The sequence below is a fragment of the Callorhinchus milii genome, unplaced genomic scaffold (assembly GCF_018977255.1).
Source record: "Callorhinchus milii isolate IMCB2004 unplaced genomic scaffold, IMCB_Cmil_1.0 Scaffold4, whole genome shotgun sequence".
Taxonomy (NCBI): Eukaryota; Metazoa; Chordata; class Chondrichthyes; order Chimaeriformes; family Callorhinchidae; genus Callorhinchus; species Callorhinchus milii.
In genome coordinates, this window is record NW_024704745.1 from 64837664 (window position 1) to 64856307 (window position 18644).

The 18644-nt window shown below is 42.7% G+C and overlaps 1 protein-coding gene across 1 annotated transcript in view; it reads right to left on the reverse strand.

Moving 5' to 3' along the window:
- Positions 1–18644, reverse strand: part of cwf19l2 (CWF19 like cell cycle control factor 2) — an 80803-nt gene that overhangs the window by 25332 nt on the left and 36827 nt on the right. Inside the window, 7 exon segments of the mRNA XM_007904444.2 lie at positions 125–235; positions 4249–4366; positions 5101–5674; positions 5677–5935; positions 8600–8715; positions 9733–9826; positions 18034–18153. Of these exon segments, the coding sequence (XP_007902635.2) occupies positions 125–235; positions 4249–4366; positions 5101–5674; positions 5677–5935; positions 8600–8715; positions 9733–9826; positions 18034–18153 (1392 nt within the window).

Consider the following 18644-nt stretch of genomic DNA (forward strand, 5'->3'; position numbering starts at 1 on the left):
ACTTCCTAGCTTTTTGTTTATAGCAGCAAGTTTTTACAGTTGTTTATAAGTATGCAGATGGATAGACACAATTTACCATTGATGATTGTAGGCTTCATTAAGCTAGCTGACAGTTCTTCCTTACCAGGTTCTCTATTCTCCGCGGTGCTGTAGAAGCTGCAATGTTGCTGCCTTCTCCCAGGCTCTTCAATTTACGAGCTGCCTCCAGCTGAGCCTTAAATTTTGATGCCATTTCCTTTTTTAAAAAAAAACGTTTTTTAATGCATCTACTTATAAGTATAAGCTACATTATATAACAATATAATTGCAGGGATATACACTACACCACTAACCGAGTATAAAGTACACCACTAATGCTAACCGCACATAAAATTCCCATTGATGACTTCTGCACAGATGACACACAATACTTTAGGACCATTTATCAGATTTCTAAAGATGTTTGAAGATATTGCACAAAAATATTAACTATAATAATGTACAAAAGTATACACAAATTGCACTTCATTTCTATTTTACTGCTCAGATTCGTGTCAAGTAGAAAAACAGAATTTTTTCTGTAATATCAGATAAACATTTGGTAGGTGATATTACAATGATCATTTTCTTCAGTATTACAATATGTAAAATCAATATCAATTGGGTAGTAGATTTTGAAAGGGGCTCAATTTTCCATCTTTCTGATTGCCAAAATTCCCTCCTGCTTAAATAATAGGAGATTCTTTGGGAATGGATTCTTTAATCCGGCAAGTCCTCCTCTCCCCCATAGAATGAATGCAGATCAATTCAACTATGGTTTCTGTTAGCGAAGCCCAAAGGCGCGTGGTGGCAGACAGAAAGAGGTGGAACCTGGAGACATCTAAACTAGCTGCAACCACTCTCAGCTACATTTTATTTAAGTTAAATGCATCCAAATAAAGAATATATGAATTACCACTTTATTCTTGTGGATCATAAATGACCTAAATATGACCTGCTCTCAGTTTTAACTAGTATATTTTGCAGACAAGCTGGTGGCACATGAATTTAATTCCACAACCATTCATTCCTGTATGAAGCAATCAGAGGAGGAGGATTCCAAGATTTAAAGTTATGAGGAGAGGCTCAGAGAAATAAAGTTGTTTTCATTGGAGAAAAGCTACAGCAGGTCTTTAAAATGCTGAGAGGATGAATAATGAAGATTTAACCAGACTGTTTAATTTAAACTGCACTTTTAGAATTAGACAACATACACAAAGTTAGCAAGCCTCATGCCAGATAAGAGCTGCATAGAATTCTTTCCTTCTTAAGCTCATTGGAATGAATCATATAAACAGTTCACAAAAATCCTGCTAAATGCTTTACCTTCAGTAACAAAAATCAGAGCAGTTTTGAAAAAAATTAATACAAATATCATGGTATGTTACATTCAAATATTTAATGGGCCAACTGGCCTTCACTTAGTCCATGTTATACAAATTTTATGCTATATTATATTCCAATGTTTGTTAATTTGTTAATGTTTCAGCTACCTACTTCCTATGCAATGCTTAAAGGGCTGGATAAAGTAGACACTGAGGGTCTGTTTCCCCTGGTAGAAGAACCTATTAAACAGGGGTCACAGTCTTAAAATTAAGGGTCAGCCTTTTCAGAACAGAGTTGAGGAAACATTTCTTCACTCAGAGGGTAGTGACTTTATGGAATTCACTACCCCAGAAGGCTGTAGATGCTCAGTTCTTGAACATTTTCAAGGCTGAGACTGATAAGATTTTTAAAAAATAGAGGGATTAGGGGATATGGGGTAAGTAATTAGAGTTAGGTCAGAAAATCAGCCATGATCTTATTGAATGGCGGGGCAGGCTCGAGGGGCCGAATGGCCTACTCCTGCTCCTAATTCTTATGTTCTTATGCTGGAATTTCAGTTTTTTTTAACATTTTCTAAATTTTTTAATTTATTTTAGGTGGGCCTTAGTTTTCCATCAGCAATCCATTATATTTGAGTATAACATAGCATGAAATTTGTGTTAGGTTTTTTTTCAAACTGTTAATATATTCCATGGTCTCACCCCACCCTATCTCTGTAGCTTCCTTCAATTCTACCGATCTGTCCATTCCCTTTGTTCAGCGAGCACCAGCCTGCTTCATGTTCACCACTATTGGTGGGCATGCTTTCAGCCATGCTGCCCTGCTCTCCGGAACTCCATCCCCTAAATCACTCCTCCCCTCTTTCAAGGCACTTCTCAAAATGTACCTCTTTTGACGTACTTGTCGTCATCTTTCCTCTCACCACCCCTCGGCTTCATTATTCTGGTATATTATCCAGACCAATGAAAGTCGACTGTTTTTATTAACCTTGGGTCTGCTATTCCTAGTATAATGCATTTCTTCTTTGATTCTATATCAACAACAACTTGCCAATATATAACGCCCTCCACACAGGGTAGTGTCTCAGAGCACTTATATCCTGACCATCTCTTGTCTACTTCATGACCATTTGAAGTTTTGTAGTATACATACCCCAAGCACTGTATATACAGAGTCAGTTCTTCATCAGTATTGACCTTTCCCCATTAACACATGCTGGCAATTCAGCATCACTATCATTCAAGCCATTATCCGTAAGAGAGTAGTCTAGTTCAGCAATGTACTGCATAGACTATTGTCACTTGTCCAATGTATTAATACAACTGTGGACCGACAACGACTGACAAATTAACCATGATGAAAATGCATGATTATTTCTATAGGAAAAATGTCAGTTGAGTTTACACATTCAGGAGACATTTTAAGGGCTCAACATACTTTCAGTTCAATCATCAAATGCCATACTGCTCAGTATGTCATCCTCTGAAAACCTTTAAGAGAAAACCATAAACATTCGGATGAAGAAGGCCCTTCGACCCATTTGATTGTATTCTTTCAGAACACGCACCCTAATACCCTCCCATCCCACAAAGCTATGTTTTAATTCCCAGTAACTTGTCCCAGTCATTAATTACCCTCTCAGTGAAGAAATACTTCTATGTGTCTGCCCTGAAATTGCCTTTTGCAACCTTAAATCTGGGTCCTCTTGTTCTGCTGTCTCAGTAGATCCAAATTTATTGTCTGAGTTTATTTTCTGAATCCAATTCAAAATGCTCTATACCTCTACAAGGTCCCCTCTGAGACATCTGTTTTTAAGACTGAAGAGCCCTAGCCTGTCTAAGTGTTATTCATAGATGATTCCTCTTACATCAGAAATCATCCTTGCTCTCTTATGCACTGCCTCTAGAGCCTTGCATGCCTATTGATTGAACAATTATAAGCCAAGTTAAATGAATTTCAAAGCCTGATTCATATTTTGGTCTTCTTCCAGTCTTGAACCTACAAACCTTGTAGGTCCCCCAATCAGAGAGAGGACACCAGCCTGTTTCATGTCCTGGTAAGACTTTCAGCTCATCTGCCCCACTTTCTGGTACTCCACCCTGGAGTCTGTTTGATTCGCCTCTTCCCTTACCTCCTTCAAGGTCTGCCTCAAGACCTTCCTGTTTGACAGCACTTTGGAGCATCTTTCCCCCACCTCATCCACTACCTCTACTTACAGCTCAGATGAAAACCTTAGTCTGTCCAGCACCTTGGGACATCCTCCTGACAGGAAAAACTATATGAATGTAAATTTGGATTGCATTGTACCATGATTGTGGAATCCTGCAGCTCAATGGTTAGAGCACTCGCCTCGCAAGCGAGAGACCTGGGTTCGATTCCCAGCAGAACAAAATGTTGGGCAAGTTTCCTTACTTCACACGCCTCTGTTTACCTAACAGTAAGTAGGAGCCCGGTTTTAGTTGATTGGTGGATTACTTTTCCGGGAATAATAATTCCTTCNAAAAAATAATAATAATAAATTGGTCACTTCAATCCACGACTGTCTATGGGACACTGTTGTACGCAATTTGCTGCCACGTTTCGCCCACAAAATATTGTCGATTCACTTTACAGTATATTCTGTGAAGCACTTTGAGTCATCTCAAAGACATGAAAAGGCACTATATCAAATGTAAGGATTATTTTATTATTATTATGATCTAAAAATGTAGAAACATGTACCCAACAAGTGAAATATTGGATACAGCAAATTCCATAAACATAAGCTACAATGGAATACCTCAGCTAATTATGCAATTCTAAGCAACAGATGTGGTTCAGTTATAAAGCCTATTAAAAATTGTCAGTGCTCCTATGTATGTGGAGTTAGTGGTCTTGTATTCTGTTGAAACACCAGAATCTTACCAGGTTTCCCATCAGCTCTGCTTTGACAATCTTTGCCCCCAGCTTGTTCATCTCTTCCTCACTAAGAGGTTGCACAGATTCCTCATTTGCAGCATCAGATCTGATTGGAGAGGCAGCACTAGGGGAGGGAAGAAAGAAGAAAGAAATGGAAATGAGTCATTACATTCAGATTCACAGAACCCGATCATACACATACCAAGAATCCGTGCCTTTGTTTTGCTGAAAGTTCACCTTTCAAAAAAAAATCTCATGAAATTTTTTGCTTTGTGGTGTAAATACATTTTCTGGATTTTTTTTCAGGTTAGAAAATTAAGCAACATCACAGAAAAATGTATAGCAGAAAGTGTTAACCCATGACTTTACCACCTAACCTGCGGGTCTTTTGCTCCAAAATATTCTCGCCAAAATTAATTTCGGGATCTTGGCAGCAATAGCAACATGGCCCAACTATTAAAATAATTGCAGACATACCATTCCCTTTATTTTCAGGTCTCCTCGATTTTGATACTCAAATGTTTGAATGTATTATATCACATTTGCTTTTGATTTATTAATGTGCTGCCACATCCCCTCTTTTAGCCGGTGCATCACAAAACCAGTCTGCTTCTCAGGTTCTCACACTATTTCCAAAATAAGTAGTTTCAAAGAATAATGTATAAATTGAACATATCTGCACCAGCAAACAACTCTATAAAATGAGCTGCTTCCTGCATGTTTTTTCAGAAAAACGTAACACCTAAAATTGCACAGCCAGTGTCAGGTGTCGGTCTCTGACTTCAGTGCTGACAGGCAGAGCAGTTGAGTCAAAGGTAAGGTACAACTGAGCTTCTTTATTTATTGAGCTCCACCTACCTAGAAACCGGATTCCGTTGATCTTGTGAAGATAACTCTTGCACAGGACTATTTTCTCCAGGCTTGGTCTCTATCCTTCTGTCCTCACACTTGGAATTTCCTTCCCCTTTTGGAAGCGTACTGTCCTGAGCCGGGAGTGTCGACACTTGTGATGTTTCGTCTTTGCTGTCTCTGCACCACGTTGACATTTTGTCACCGTCATCAGCGGGCTTTCGAAAAGTGCTGCTGAGAGAACTGCAGGATTCTGGTTGCTGGAGAGAAGCTCTTGCAGCCTGGGTGCCCCATCTACTGCTGCCAACTGAAACACCATCATCCTCACAGGGCTTCATGAACTTAGATTTGAGATTATTTAAAGATGAAAACTTATCTCTCTGCCTTTCTTGAAAGTTATCTCTTCTTAAACCCCTAGCACGGTTATCTCTTTGTCCACTCTGCTCACATTCATCCTCTCTGTTTCTCCGGTCATCTTCCCCACTTTTATCTCGATATTTCTCTTTGGAACTGCCTGCCACTGCCTCTTTGTCAAAATGCTGTGATCGATCTTTGAATCTGTCCCTAATGTCTTCCCTTTCAGTCATTTTCTCTTCTTTTCTCCTGAATTGATCTTTGATACTTTCTTTTGCTGTCTCTCGCTCAGTGAATCTCTCCCTTTCTGTATATCTGTCTTTACCTTCAGTTCTTCCCTGGCAACTCTATATTCCCTATTGTTTTGGTCAGAGGCCCAGTTTCTTGGTTTTCTCCATCTCTCTCTCCAGTTGCTCTCACTTCCTTTTTGATAATTTGATGCTGAAACCTTTTCAGCCTCTTGAAGCTTTTCCTGGAAAATTTCCATAGACTAAAGGGGATAAACATGAGAAACATTTCATTTTAATGCCCAGCCGCTTCTTTGACACATTTTTCTGAAGTCACACTTTTTTTAATGAGAAAATGTAATTGTTTAATTTGATATAACTCACAATTCATTAAAAATATAGCTTCAAATCCCACAAAATACTAGGTGGAATATATACGAATATTTTCAGTCATATGTTGGCAGATCAGTATAGTTAGTGTCCAACAGCATAACTGTGGTACCCATGGAACTGTAGCAAAAGCCCTGAAAAATAGACTGCTTAGTTCATAGTGACATGAATAGTAACTGATTTATTGTTCGGAATCATGGACCAGAATATCCACTGGTCAGGATATTAGCCAAATGCTGTGTTGCAACCTGGATTTCAAGTTAGCAAAAACAAAATTGGCTAAATTACTGGGAAGAAACCAGGAATCCATCAAAGATTTAAAAAAAACAATTAGGCTCCTTCCGAAAACAAGAAGTGCTTACGTTGACATTTTTAGTTTCACATGTACGATATTGCAGCTTGCCTAGCAGACAGCCTCACATACAGTGATAAAATGCTAATATTAGAGGGATCTTATTGGTACATTCAATATTTATCATATCAAATGCACCTGGATTGCCAATTTTGCTTTATTCACTCCCAGTACCTCGGTGAATTGATTTGAATTGCCTTCAAATCAATCCTCCTAAAAACAGATCACTTCATGATTCTTTGTATTGCTGACCAATACATTTATCCAGAGGTAACCTGTCCATCGTCATTCTCAATAGTGACATTCATGAAGCCAGGTCCCCAGGCATTTGACTTCTGGCTTGTGAACTGCAGCTTTTGACTTGCGATACAGGTAATATGGTGAAAGCAAAAGACAGTCTCCCACTAAAAACGTTGTGAGCCGCAACTTCAATGCCTCAGCCATGTTGCCACTGAGAACAACATCCAGGTACATTCAATATGATGAATATCAAACATACTGCTAAATTGATTCCAATGTCTTAATAAGATTCACCTACAAATACCCAGTCACAACAACTAACAGTAAATGCTGTGATGTGCTGTCAAATGTTTGGACAATGTGATAAGGCTTTATATTAAATGAAAGGACTTTTTTTAATAAACAGTTAATAGCTGCTTCCAACGTAGTGCAAAATGTTTGGGGATGTCCAGCATGCCCACGTTACCTGAGCAGAGGGGCGAGCACAGGAGTGCGGTATTAGATGGTCACAGAGCCAGGGAGGCAATAAGTGCCTGAAGAGATTTATACATAATAGATAATAGTGCTACGGGTTGAAAGGATTTATGGGTTATACTTTTATTATACTGCTGGGACATGAAGGATTTATAGTTTATATTTTTAATAAAAATGACACACAGACAACAGGAATCAAGTCATGACAGAGCAATGCAATCAGGATGCAATAATCATTCTTGGTTTATCATGTCTGCCTCTAAAATGGAAGGTGTGAGGCAAATTCATTCCACCCTCCCCATGAAAGGTGAAAAGACAAACAAGTTGGCTGTTAAATTTATACTTACGCCCTCTAGCTCTACAATCATAGCTTCACTCCCAGGAGTATGTGATACAAGAAGCTTGATTTATACTTTCCTCTCCACAATGCATCAAATCAGGGATGAAATAAAGTTGACATGTGAAGCACGAAATTCCACCCAATCTTAAAAGCTTGCAGCTTTGTGTTAGGATTGAGATGGCACAGAATTGTGGAGATTTCTTAACGAGCGTTTTAATTTGGAACCTGGTCTAGCGGATAACTAGTTTTTAAATTGAGACTGAGAACGTGACTCAATTCTGCATATTCTTAAATTATGACAAAATGTTTGTGTAGGCTAAGAGTAGGTGGAATTTCTGCTCCTGATTTTAGTGTTTTATACATTACTTTTATTCAAGAGGGATTCTTTGATATTAGATGACAGGTTGTTCCAGGCCCACAGGCCATTTTATGGATAGAGCTTTGAACTGACACAGGGAAGTGAGCCCACAGAAATTCACAATCACCAAGTTTATGCAATTCTGGGTGCAAATCACATAGCTTCAGTCCGATATGAACTTCTTGAGCCCATTCATGATGCATGTTGGCAATGAATTGCTGCCAATACTTGACAATTCACTGTCAAACACACAGAATACATGCAGAACTAGAGAGAGAGAGAGACATGCCAATGATTTATTGTTTCCTAAGGAGGAGGGGCAAATTACCTCTTGTTTAAATAATCCTTGTGCACAGAGGGTTGTAAATCAGGATGTTGCAAACAAGAGAAGGGTATAAGCATGAACTGCAGATAAGTGAACGACAAAGGGTTCACTTCACTGTTCATTGTAAACTGATATGGTGAAAGCTACAGGCTACAGGCTACAGAAATCAAGGCTACAGATTTAATTCTGTACCATCTGATGTTTAGCTACTCACCAACCAAAACGCATATTGACTATATGGTGTGCTTTTATTTTATGGTACTGTTAGTTACTTTATGCAATACTGTAAAATATTTGTGGTTTTCTTGGTCAAACTACAGTTTTAAACACAGCACACTGTTTTGGTAGATGACCTGGAAGCTGAATTGTTTTCAGAAACACAAAGGTCTGGTAGTCATCAGCATGGATATTGGACTTTACACTGTGATGAGTTACGGCTGCAACTTACCCCATATCTTTCGGACACTACATCCTCCAGTCTGCGCTGCTCTCTCTCTGCCTGCTCCTTCATACGCTGGTAGGATTGTCTCAGCCAGCTCAGTCCACCATCTTCAACCATGGCAGCTTGTGGTGTAAAAATAAGTTTTTGTTTTAAAGTTGAACTGGATTAGATAGAGGAGCCTCATTATATCGCAGACAGTCCCCCGGTCAAATACTTCAGAGACTATGTTATAGGCAAAGCTCAAAAGACTGCCTGACATCTGGGTCGTTAGGTTGGTGCTGATGCCACTTCCTTCAAGCACGCGATGTGTAAAAAGCACAGTAATGTAACTTCCTGCTTTGCGCATTCCCGTTCAGGGCAAAACCTTAGGCAAGTTTCCTTACTCTACATGCCTCTATTTAGCTAGCAATAAGTAGGAATCTGCTTGTTAGTCAATTAGCGGATCGCTTTCTGGGAGTAATAATACCTCCAAAAATAATAATTTGGTCACTCAATCCACAGTTGTTTGTGGGACACTGCTGTGCGTAATTGGCTGCTGTGTTTCATCCACAAAACACATGGTCATTACAATTTACAATGTGAAGCGCTTTGAGACGTCTCGAAGAAGTGATAAGGCACTAGATCAAATGCAAGGATTATTATTCATAGCAAAGCAGAAAGTGACATCAACTGCAGCCAAATGACTCTCAATGCTTTTACATTCAACGTAGAAAGCCACCCAGTGGATGGGAAGTGAGTGGGCTGGATGTGTGCCTGCAGAATGAAGGGGTCCACAGTAAAACCACTTCATTAATGGATTGAATCTATAATAAAACAGAACAGGAGAAACTCCCTCATCTTTTCAAATAGTGCAATGAGACCTTTAACATCCACTTTAACAGGCCGACAGGACCTCAGTTTATCATCGGCCCTCCGACAATGCAGCACACACCCAACGTTGCACTGCAGTGCCAGCCTCGACTGTGAGTTCAAAGGTCTGACATGGGGCTTGAACCCACAACCTTCTGACTCAAGAAGTGACGGTGCTATCAACTGAGCCAAGCTGACATCTATAGAATGAGTCATTGGAAGCAACAACAGTATGGCCAGTAAAATCAATATGAGTCAAATGCAGGACAAGTAAAAATGGTTTGCTGTACCTTTTTGAATTGGTTTAGAGTCACATTCTTCGGGGGGCAGACCTGTGCCTCCATCTTTCCAGTAGGGGTTCAGCTCTTTTTTATGAATTGCAGCCTTGAACAGAGATAATCAATTAGGGAAAACAGAAATGTGCTTACAATTCCTGTGAAGGAGTTGCGGGAAATCGCTAATGTGTAGCTCCATACATAAGACATCTAATCTTGCTGCATTACAGAAGAACCCAGTTCTAATGCTAATTGGTCAAAAGATTTAGTTACCTAAAAAATCCCAAATGTGGCCAGAATGCAGGAAGTCAAAAATGCCAATAGGAAATGACGTTGACGCACAGTAAGTGAGTTTACTGCCGACCGGATGGCCTACAATTTGGCCATTTTGGCTACCAGCACTCCAGCTGGAGATCTGAAACCATTTGTTGAGCTGGCCATCTTTCTGCGTGCATGGACGGGAAATGGTAAGGATTCATTTTAGATCTTGCAATAGTGTCGATCAACCATTACAATATTAGTACAATAATAATAATCTTTATATTTGGTATAGTACCTGTCACATCAGGAGTACGTCTCAAAACACTTCACAGGATATACTATGACGTGCAGTGACTGCGTGCTTTGTAGACAAACGCGGCATCCAATTTACGTACAGCAATGTCGCACAAACACCATAACATTCATATAATTAATGTTATGGTCCTGGTTGGCATTTCATGGAGCTCGAACAAAATATTAAAATAATCCCTGCATTTGACATGGAGCCTCATCACATTGTCAAAATGCCTCAAAGCGCTTAACAGCATTTCCCTGTAAATTGTAATTGCTCTATAACTGCAGGCAAACTACCAGGTTATAATGAGGCTCCACTGTATCCGCTAGCAAGAGCAAGTCATAGAATCTGGCTTAGAAGTGTGAAGAAAGCCAAGATACTTTGAATACAGTCGAACAATTTAGTGGAGAAAAGGTTAAACCTTCTCTATCATAGCTATAAACTGAGGAGCATCCAAGTATTTCTTTATCAGTAAAGCCAATCTAACAGCGATTCACAATAATGATGTTGTGTGCAGCGCTCCGTAAATAAGACAAAAAAAGTGCAATAAGAAACAAGCGCAGCAAGTGACATTTTTCCAATTCTGATCCCTGATTCACCAGGATCTAAAATGTACCCTGGAAGTTACTTCTATAAACAGCAGCCTGTGTTTGGCATCCCAAATTCTATCTTTTACGTCTGCAAAACATATGGTGGTTTTGATTTGTGTAAAATGTTCATCTTCTGTCACACTAGAATGTGTAAAAGGAAGTAAGATGAAACATTAGTACTGCAGGGTATGACCCCAGACTTTGCTTTTAATCGGCAGCACGCAATCAGAGGCACTCTCTGTGAGAAGCTTCAAAGCTAATGGAAATTCCTTCTCTCTTTCAGTCAATCGAGTCGGTAAATGGCTCTTTTATGCTTATGGAAATATCTTCAAATAACTCTGCAGATTTGTTCTGCTTAAGACAAATTATCATCCTCTTGTGATAAGCCGTCAAGTTTATGCACTATTGTCACACAATGGTTAAGAAAACAAAAGGAATAAAAATAAAAAGAAATAAGAGTTTGTATATCTCATAAAAGCTAAAACTCTGAGCTGATGCAGCAGGAACTCTCCCAATCCAATGAATTAGTTTTCATGCGACATAATTCAAGGAAGAAGCCATCAAAAAGTAAAACAAGCAGCAGAATAAAATGGGACGTCTCTCCGACATGAAGAGCACTATACAAGTGTAACTTGTTGTTGTTGTAAAAAGAGAAGAGCTCAGGATATGATAATAATAATCCTAGCATTAGGTAGAGTGCTTGATCACATTGTTGAGATGTCTCAAAGCCCTTCACAGGATTTTACTGTGAAGTATAATGACTGTATTTGTGGGTAAATGTAACCACCAAACTACACACAGCAACATCCCACAAACACTTAATGAAGTAAATTAACATTTTTATCATGGGGATTGTTAGCCAGGACACAGGGAGAAATTTTCAAGTAATTCAATCGGATCTTTAAGGTCAATCTGAACAGACGGGACCAATTAGGGTTTAACCTATCATCCGAAGGACAGCACCTCCAACAGCGCAGCATTGGAGAGTCAGCCTACATTGCAAGTTCAAATCCCCAACTCCCTTGGCCCTGCCCCCCCCTCACTCCCTGGTCCACGCCCCCTCACCCATGGGCCCTGCCTTCTCAACCCCTGAGCTCACCCCCTCACCCACTGGGCCCCGAACCCGCAGTCCCTGGGCCCCGCCCCCTCACTCCCTGGGCCCCGGCTCCTTCACTCCCCACTCTCTATTCATAAGAGAAACTAGATCACTTATTATGTTCACTAAACATAGCATTTAAACGTAGAGCTGACTTTTTCATTTTAATACTCTTGACATAGAGCAGAAATGCAATCAGGAAATCAAAACATGTGCACAACAGTGGATGAGCAGGATTAGTGCTGACAATGATGTTCGGACAAATTAAGCAATGGACACATTCCTCGTACGTGGACTTGTTCCATAACAGTACTGCATATGCATTTCTCCAGCTGTATTCAAAATGTTGTCACTCACCCAGGCAGACACCGGATGCCAGGGAAAGAACAGTGAGGTAGAAAGCTGTGGGCATCACGTGGGTTGCTTAGTGTGGTATTACCGTGCACTAGGAGAGGGCGGAAAGAGTCTTACACGCAGGCAACAGAAAATTGTGGACCGCAGAATTTTTTTTAAAAAGGTTTTTGATTTAGGGCCCAGTACAGCTAGGTTCAAATTGGGATATCTGGAGTCTGGTAAACCCAGGGTTTACTGTATGTTGAAATGGCTCAAAGTGCTTCACATCATTTCTGTCAAGTACAGTGACATTTTGTTGCCAACTGCAATAGTCACTTTGCGCACAAGATACACCGTACCACAAACAGACTGAGACAAATGGAGAGCTCACTTGAAGTATTATTGGCCAAAATACTGGCAAAACTCCCTTTTCCGATAGCATTATGGGTCTTAAATATCCACCCAAAGTATAAACTGATGAGATCTCACCCAAACCACTTCTGACCATGCAGCAGCACTACCCGAGTACAACAGCAAAAACTTGGGATTTATACAGCGCCCTCCACGCCGGACGGCGTCTCAGAGCGCTTCACAGTAACGGATCCCGGGGCCGAGCCAGGGGGGAGGGGGAGGAAGGTGACCAAAGGCGCGGTCGAAAAGAAAGGTCTTCAGCCGAGACCTGAAAGTAGGAAGAGAGGGGGTGAGGCGAAGGGAGTGAGGAAGGGAGTTCCAGAGCCTCGGGGCATAGTGGCTGAAGGCACAGCCGCCGAGGGTGGAGCGGAGGATTCAGGGGAAAGGGGGAGGCCAAACCCGGTGGAGCGAAGGCAAAGGGGACTGTTGTGAGGAGAGAGGAGGTCAGAGAGATAGGGGGGTGTAGAGAAGTGGAGGGATTTGAAGACAAGGGTGAGGATCTTGAAGTCGATCCTCCCTGGGACAGGCAGCCAGTGCAGTCTGGCGAGGACTGGGGTGATCGGGGAGCGGAGTTTGGTGCGGGTGAGAATGCAGCAGCAGAGTTCTGGATGACCTGGAAATTATGAATCACAGTGGAGAGGAGACCAGTGAGGAGGGCATTTGAATAGTCCAGCCGAGAGGTGACAAAGGCATGGACTAGGATTTCAGCGGCTTTTGGAGTGATGTATTGGCGGAGACAGGGGATGCATCGGAGGTGGAAGAAAGCGGTGCTGGTGAGGGACCGGATGTGTGGGAGGAAAGGTAATTGGGGGTTGAACCTGATGCCTAGGTTGCGTACGGGTTCGGAGAGTTTTAGGGGGAGGTCGGGTAGGTGGAGGAAGTGAGAACCATTTGATTTTAGACGTTGACGAGAGCCAAAGAGTATGGCTTCCGTCTTGTCAACATTCAGCTGAAGGAAATTCATGCTCATCAAGCTCCTGAGGTCTGACAGGCAGGCTGACAGAACATCAGGGGACTGGGGGTCGCAAAGTGAGGTGGAAAAATAGAGTTGGGTGTCATCTGCATACATGTGGAAGTGTACCCCATGTCTGCGGATGTCAGAAAGAGGAGGGGGCCAAGGATGGATCCTTGTTGTACCCCGCAGTTAACCGGGTGAGAGTGGGAGGAAAAGCCGTTTGTGCAGATGTACTGCTGTCGGTTTGTGAGGTAGGACTCAAACCAGGCGAGTGGGGTCCCACTGAGGTGGATGATGGAGGAAAGGCAGTGGAGGAGGATGGCGTGATCGACTGTGTCGAACGCAGCAGAGAGGTCCAGGAGGACAAGGAGGCAGAGGGAGCCCTGGTCACAGATAGAGAGGATGTCATTTGTGACTTTCACAAGCGCAGTCTCTGTACTGTGGGCAGGGCGGAAGCCGGATTGGAGGGGTTCGAAGAGGGAGTGGGAGGAGAAGGGTGCGTGAAGTTGATTGGCAACAACATGTTCGAGGCCTTTTGAGAGGAAGGGCAGATTTGAAATAGGGCGGTAGTGGCTGGAGTTTGAGGGATCTAGGAAAGGTCTTTTTAGGAAGGGGGTGATGACAGCAGTTTTGAGGGGGCAGGGACTGATCCAGAGGAGAGGAACTGGTTGATGACATCAGCCAGTAGTGGGCAGAGGAGGCGGAGCTGGGTGACCAGCAAGTTGGTGGGGAGGGGGTCGAGGTAGCAGGTGGTGGATTTCATTGAGGTGAGAGGGAGGAAGGAGAGATGGGGAGGAAGGAATGTAGGATGGGGGGTCGTGGTAGGAGCTGATGATGGGGAGGGTGAGGGGGACAGAGAGGGGGTGGTGGTGGGTGACAAGAGGCAGGTGGATGAGGCTGCCTGGCGGATGTTATATATTTTGGATGAAAAGAAGTCCATGACCTCATCACACTTGGCACTGGATGTGAAGAATGAGGAGGCCTGAGTGGGGCACGGAGGTGGTAGTGGGTGGTGGAAAAATGGATTTGGAGATTGTTTTTAGGCTCCAAGATGATGTTGGAGTAGAAGGCCGTTTTCACGCGTGTCGAAGAACAGCGGTAGCTGCTCAAGCCACAGTTGGTGGTGAACTGTCAGGCCAGTTTTCTGCCATCTGCGCTCGAGCAACCGGGTTTGGGTTTTTAGGGAGCGGAGATGATTGTTATACCAGGGGGGTTGGGTGGGTTTGGAGATGGTCCTGGATTTCAGGGGGACGAGGGAGTTGAAGGTGGAGGAGAGGCGATCATGGAGTAGCTGGACGGCTGTTTCAGGATCTCCACAGGTGGAAGGCCAGAGGGATGGGATATTTGAGGATGTGAGGGCCTTTGTGAGCCTTTTCCACGGGCGGTAGAGAATGGTTGAGGGCTTGGTGAAGGAGAGAGGGATGTGAGAGGAGAAAGAGATGAGGAAGTGGTCCGAGATGGCCTTGTCCACTATGCTAAGGTCGGAAATGTCAAGGCCCTGGGTGATAACGAGGTCGAGGACATGGTCACTGTTGTGGGTCAGTGAATTAATGTGAAGAGTGAGGTTTAGGGAGGAGAGGAGGGTAGTGAAGTCAGAAGAAGTAGTGCAAGGGGAGTTTAGGTGGAGGTTGAAATTGCCCATTATGAGCAGGCGCTCGGAGCAGAGGTACAGGGAAGAGAGGAGAGTTGAGATGTCTGTGTGGAAAGAGCCGGGGGACTTAGGGGGGCAGTAGACCAGGAGGATGTTCAGTGGGAAAGAGGGATGGAAGAGGGTGAGGTGCTCGAAGGAGGGGAAGCATACAGAAGAGTAGGGGGAAGACCAAGGGAGGCTTTGGAGCTGAGGGCCACCCTGCCACCACTTTGGTTTGGAAGGGAGGACGGGGTCATTTGGGGAGAACCAGATTTCTGTGAGCCCAAGAATATCGAGGTGCTTGTCCAGGATGAGGTCATGGATGGTGAGGGCTTTGTTAGAGAGGGAACGGACATTTTGGAGGGAAATGCGGATGGATTTGCTGGTGGGAGGAGAGGGAGGAGAGAGTGATGCGGAGAGGATTTTAGGGTGTACAGGAGAGATGGTTGTAACTGCACTGAAGTGTCAACCTAGACAATGAATCAACAACCTCTGATCATGAAATAAGACTACTACCAATAAGCAAATATGGCACTTTGAGCAATGATTGAGGCGGCTGGACATCTTTTCAATTTCCCACTTTCCTGGGAACAGAGAACCTGGGACATAATTTCCTCCATAATCTTTTCTAAAATCCTGTCTGGTAATCTGAAGAACTCCTTCCTAAGCACACTTGTCCTCATTGCCTTCAGAAACATATTCCCACACTATACAGTATAGGGTAGGCTTTGAAGGAGTTCATCAGTGTCTGATTACAAGTCGCTCAGTCTAATTGATCAACCAATCACCCAGATTTATTTTAAGCAGTAGGGACTTGGCTATCTTTCTATACAGTTGTTTTCCAGCGATCAGGTCAGAGATTTTTTTCTACTCTAGGTCTTCTTGCTGATCAAAGCACTTACCCCACATAAAAAAGTACATTCCACAGAACAAAAATAGGTCAAACAGGCAAACATTTGATGGTTTCAGTAACACTGTTACAAGTTATAAAACTAATGAAGTGGGAGCAATCACAAATTAATCTCAGCTCAGGTCCAGAGAACAAACTAATAAGCCGCCATCTGAATTTACAGAATAAATTTGCTGCCCACACCTCACATTACTTTACTTCATTTAAGCGCTCCGAGACGCTACTCTCGTGAAGGGCGCTATATAAATGCTAGTTGTGTTCTACCTATCCACTTCACATAACTCACTCGTAGAAGTCAAGCCTTTGCTCCATGGTTGCACACTTCAACTCACCAAGCCAGTCAGGAACCTAGTGTCTTGTTCGACCCCCAACTGTCTTTTCTTCCCCACATCCAAGCCATGACCCGCTCTGCCTTCCCTCACCTCCGTAACATCGCCCGACTCCGCCACTACCTCACCCCTCAGGCCGCTGAAACTCTGCCTTCATCACCTCCAGGGTCGACTATGCAAACGCCCTGCTTGTTGGTCTTCCCACCTGCTCCCTCCACAGGCTGCAGATAATCCAGGACTCTGCAGCCCGTGTCCTCTCCCGCACCAAACTCCGTGACCCCATCGCCCCCATTCTCACCCGACTCCATTGGCTCCCTATCCTTCAGAGGATCCAGTTCAAAATCCTGTTCCTCACCTACAAAGCCCTCATTGGTCTCGTCCCAGCCTACCTCTGTGACCTCCTAACACCCTACCAACCCGCCCGCTCCCTCCACTCAGCCGGTTCTGGTCTGCTCCACGTCCCCCAACCCACCCGCCCCACCATTGGCGGGAGAGCCTTCATCCACTCGGCCCCCAACCTCTGGAATTCCATCCCCCAATTACTCGGCCTCGCCCCCTCCATAGCCTCCTTCAAGTCCCACCTCAAAACCCTCCTCTTCAACCATGCCATCGGTCAGCCTCCCTTCCCCTCCCCGCCCTTCTCCCCCCTGACCCCAGGTCTGAAATGCTGTACACTGTCCAGCGCCTTGGGACGTCCTCCCAATGTGAAAGGCGCTATACAAATGTAATCTTGTTGTTGTTGTTGTTGTTGCTGCTCATAATTAACTCTCAATCCCACACACTTCTGTTTTCCTTTAGTAAAGCACAGTTTTATTACATCTCATTAAAAAAATCAGCTTGACGGATGCTGTGCTCGGAGGACAGCAAATGGGTATTCTGAAATTATGAGATCAGATGACCCAAAGGCCTCTTCATCTGAACTAATCTTATGATGATGTGGTGAAGTTTATAAAATGCACCGGAGGATAATCAAACCTGCAGTGTGAGATAAGGCAGTAACACTTTACTCTCAAATTAGAGTGCCATTTAAACCCAATATGCATCTGCTTAGGAGTATGTTGGTTATTATAATATACACAATTCTTCTCCATCATTTTTAATTTTCTGTCACTGGGGATGTTGTGGCAGACAGTGATTTATCAAACAATGATAACACGTGACTTCATTTAAGCTAAGATGCATGATTTCGTGACAAGATAACACCATCATAAAATACAATTTTTTTATACAATAGGTTAATAGGATAGCCTTTCATCTCTGGAATCCAGTGCAGACTGATAGAATCTCTGAGTGTTGCTTATTAGGATGAAATGATCTTACATCATTTTAACCAAATTCCTAATGGGCTCAAACATAAAACTGCTTCCAATACTGAAATAATTTGGCAATTGCACTCAGCGGGCTCTGAGAAATCTCTGATGTGGAAAATGGAAAAATCAACACTGATGAAAGATACAAAATGTTTAAAATAGAACATTCAATTTCATTTTATGTTTTTGTTCCAACCTGTTCAGCAACCTGCAGCTCCTCTTGTTCTGCATCTTTCTCTTTCTGTTTGTTAGCTTTGCGCGCTGCTTGTGAAACAGTCTTTAACGAAAGGAAGTCCAAGTTCATCCATTCTTCTCTCTAACCCAGATTTAGTGATAAAGAATATATTTAGTCACATAAATGAAAAGTATAAAATCACTTTTTTTCTGCTGTTTTTAATGGCAAAGCCTGGATAATTGATGCACAAAAGCCAAGGTCAATCTATCTCTAATTGAGAACAAGGTTGCAAAGCATTGCAGTTCATTTTTGTGCAATATGAATGCAACTAAATCAAGCTGGTGCTGGCAACTCAAAATATTTTAGGAATAATCTGTGACTACGAAGATTATGAGAATATTGTGGTAGCTTTGAACTTCCAATTCAACCAAATAAAGTCCGTAATATTAACATAAAAAGAAACGTTTGAGTAACAATACTGAAAAGCCAACATAAAATCCCTCCGTCTCAGAAATAGGCAAGTAACTATGACAGCCAGCTTCATTTAGCTGAGTGTTTGCAACCTCACTGGAGCAGCAAGTGCCTTACCAGATTCAAATGTTTGAATTTCATAGGCACCACATTTGAGTAAT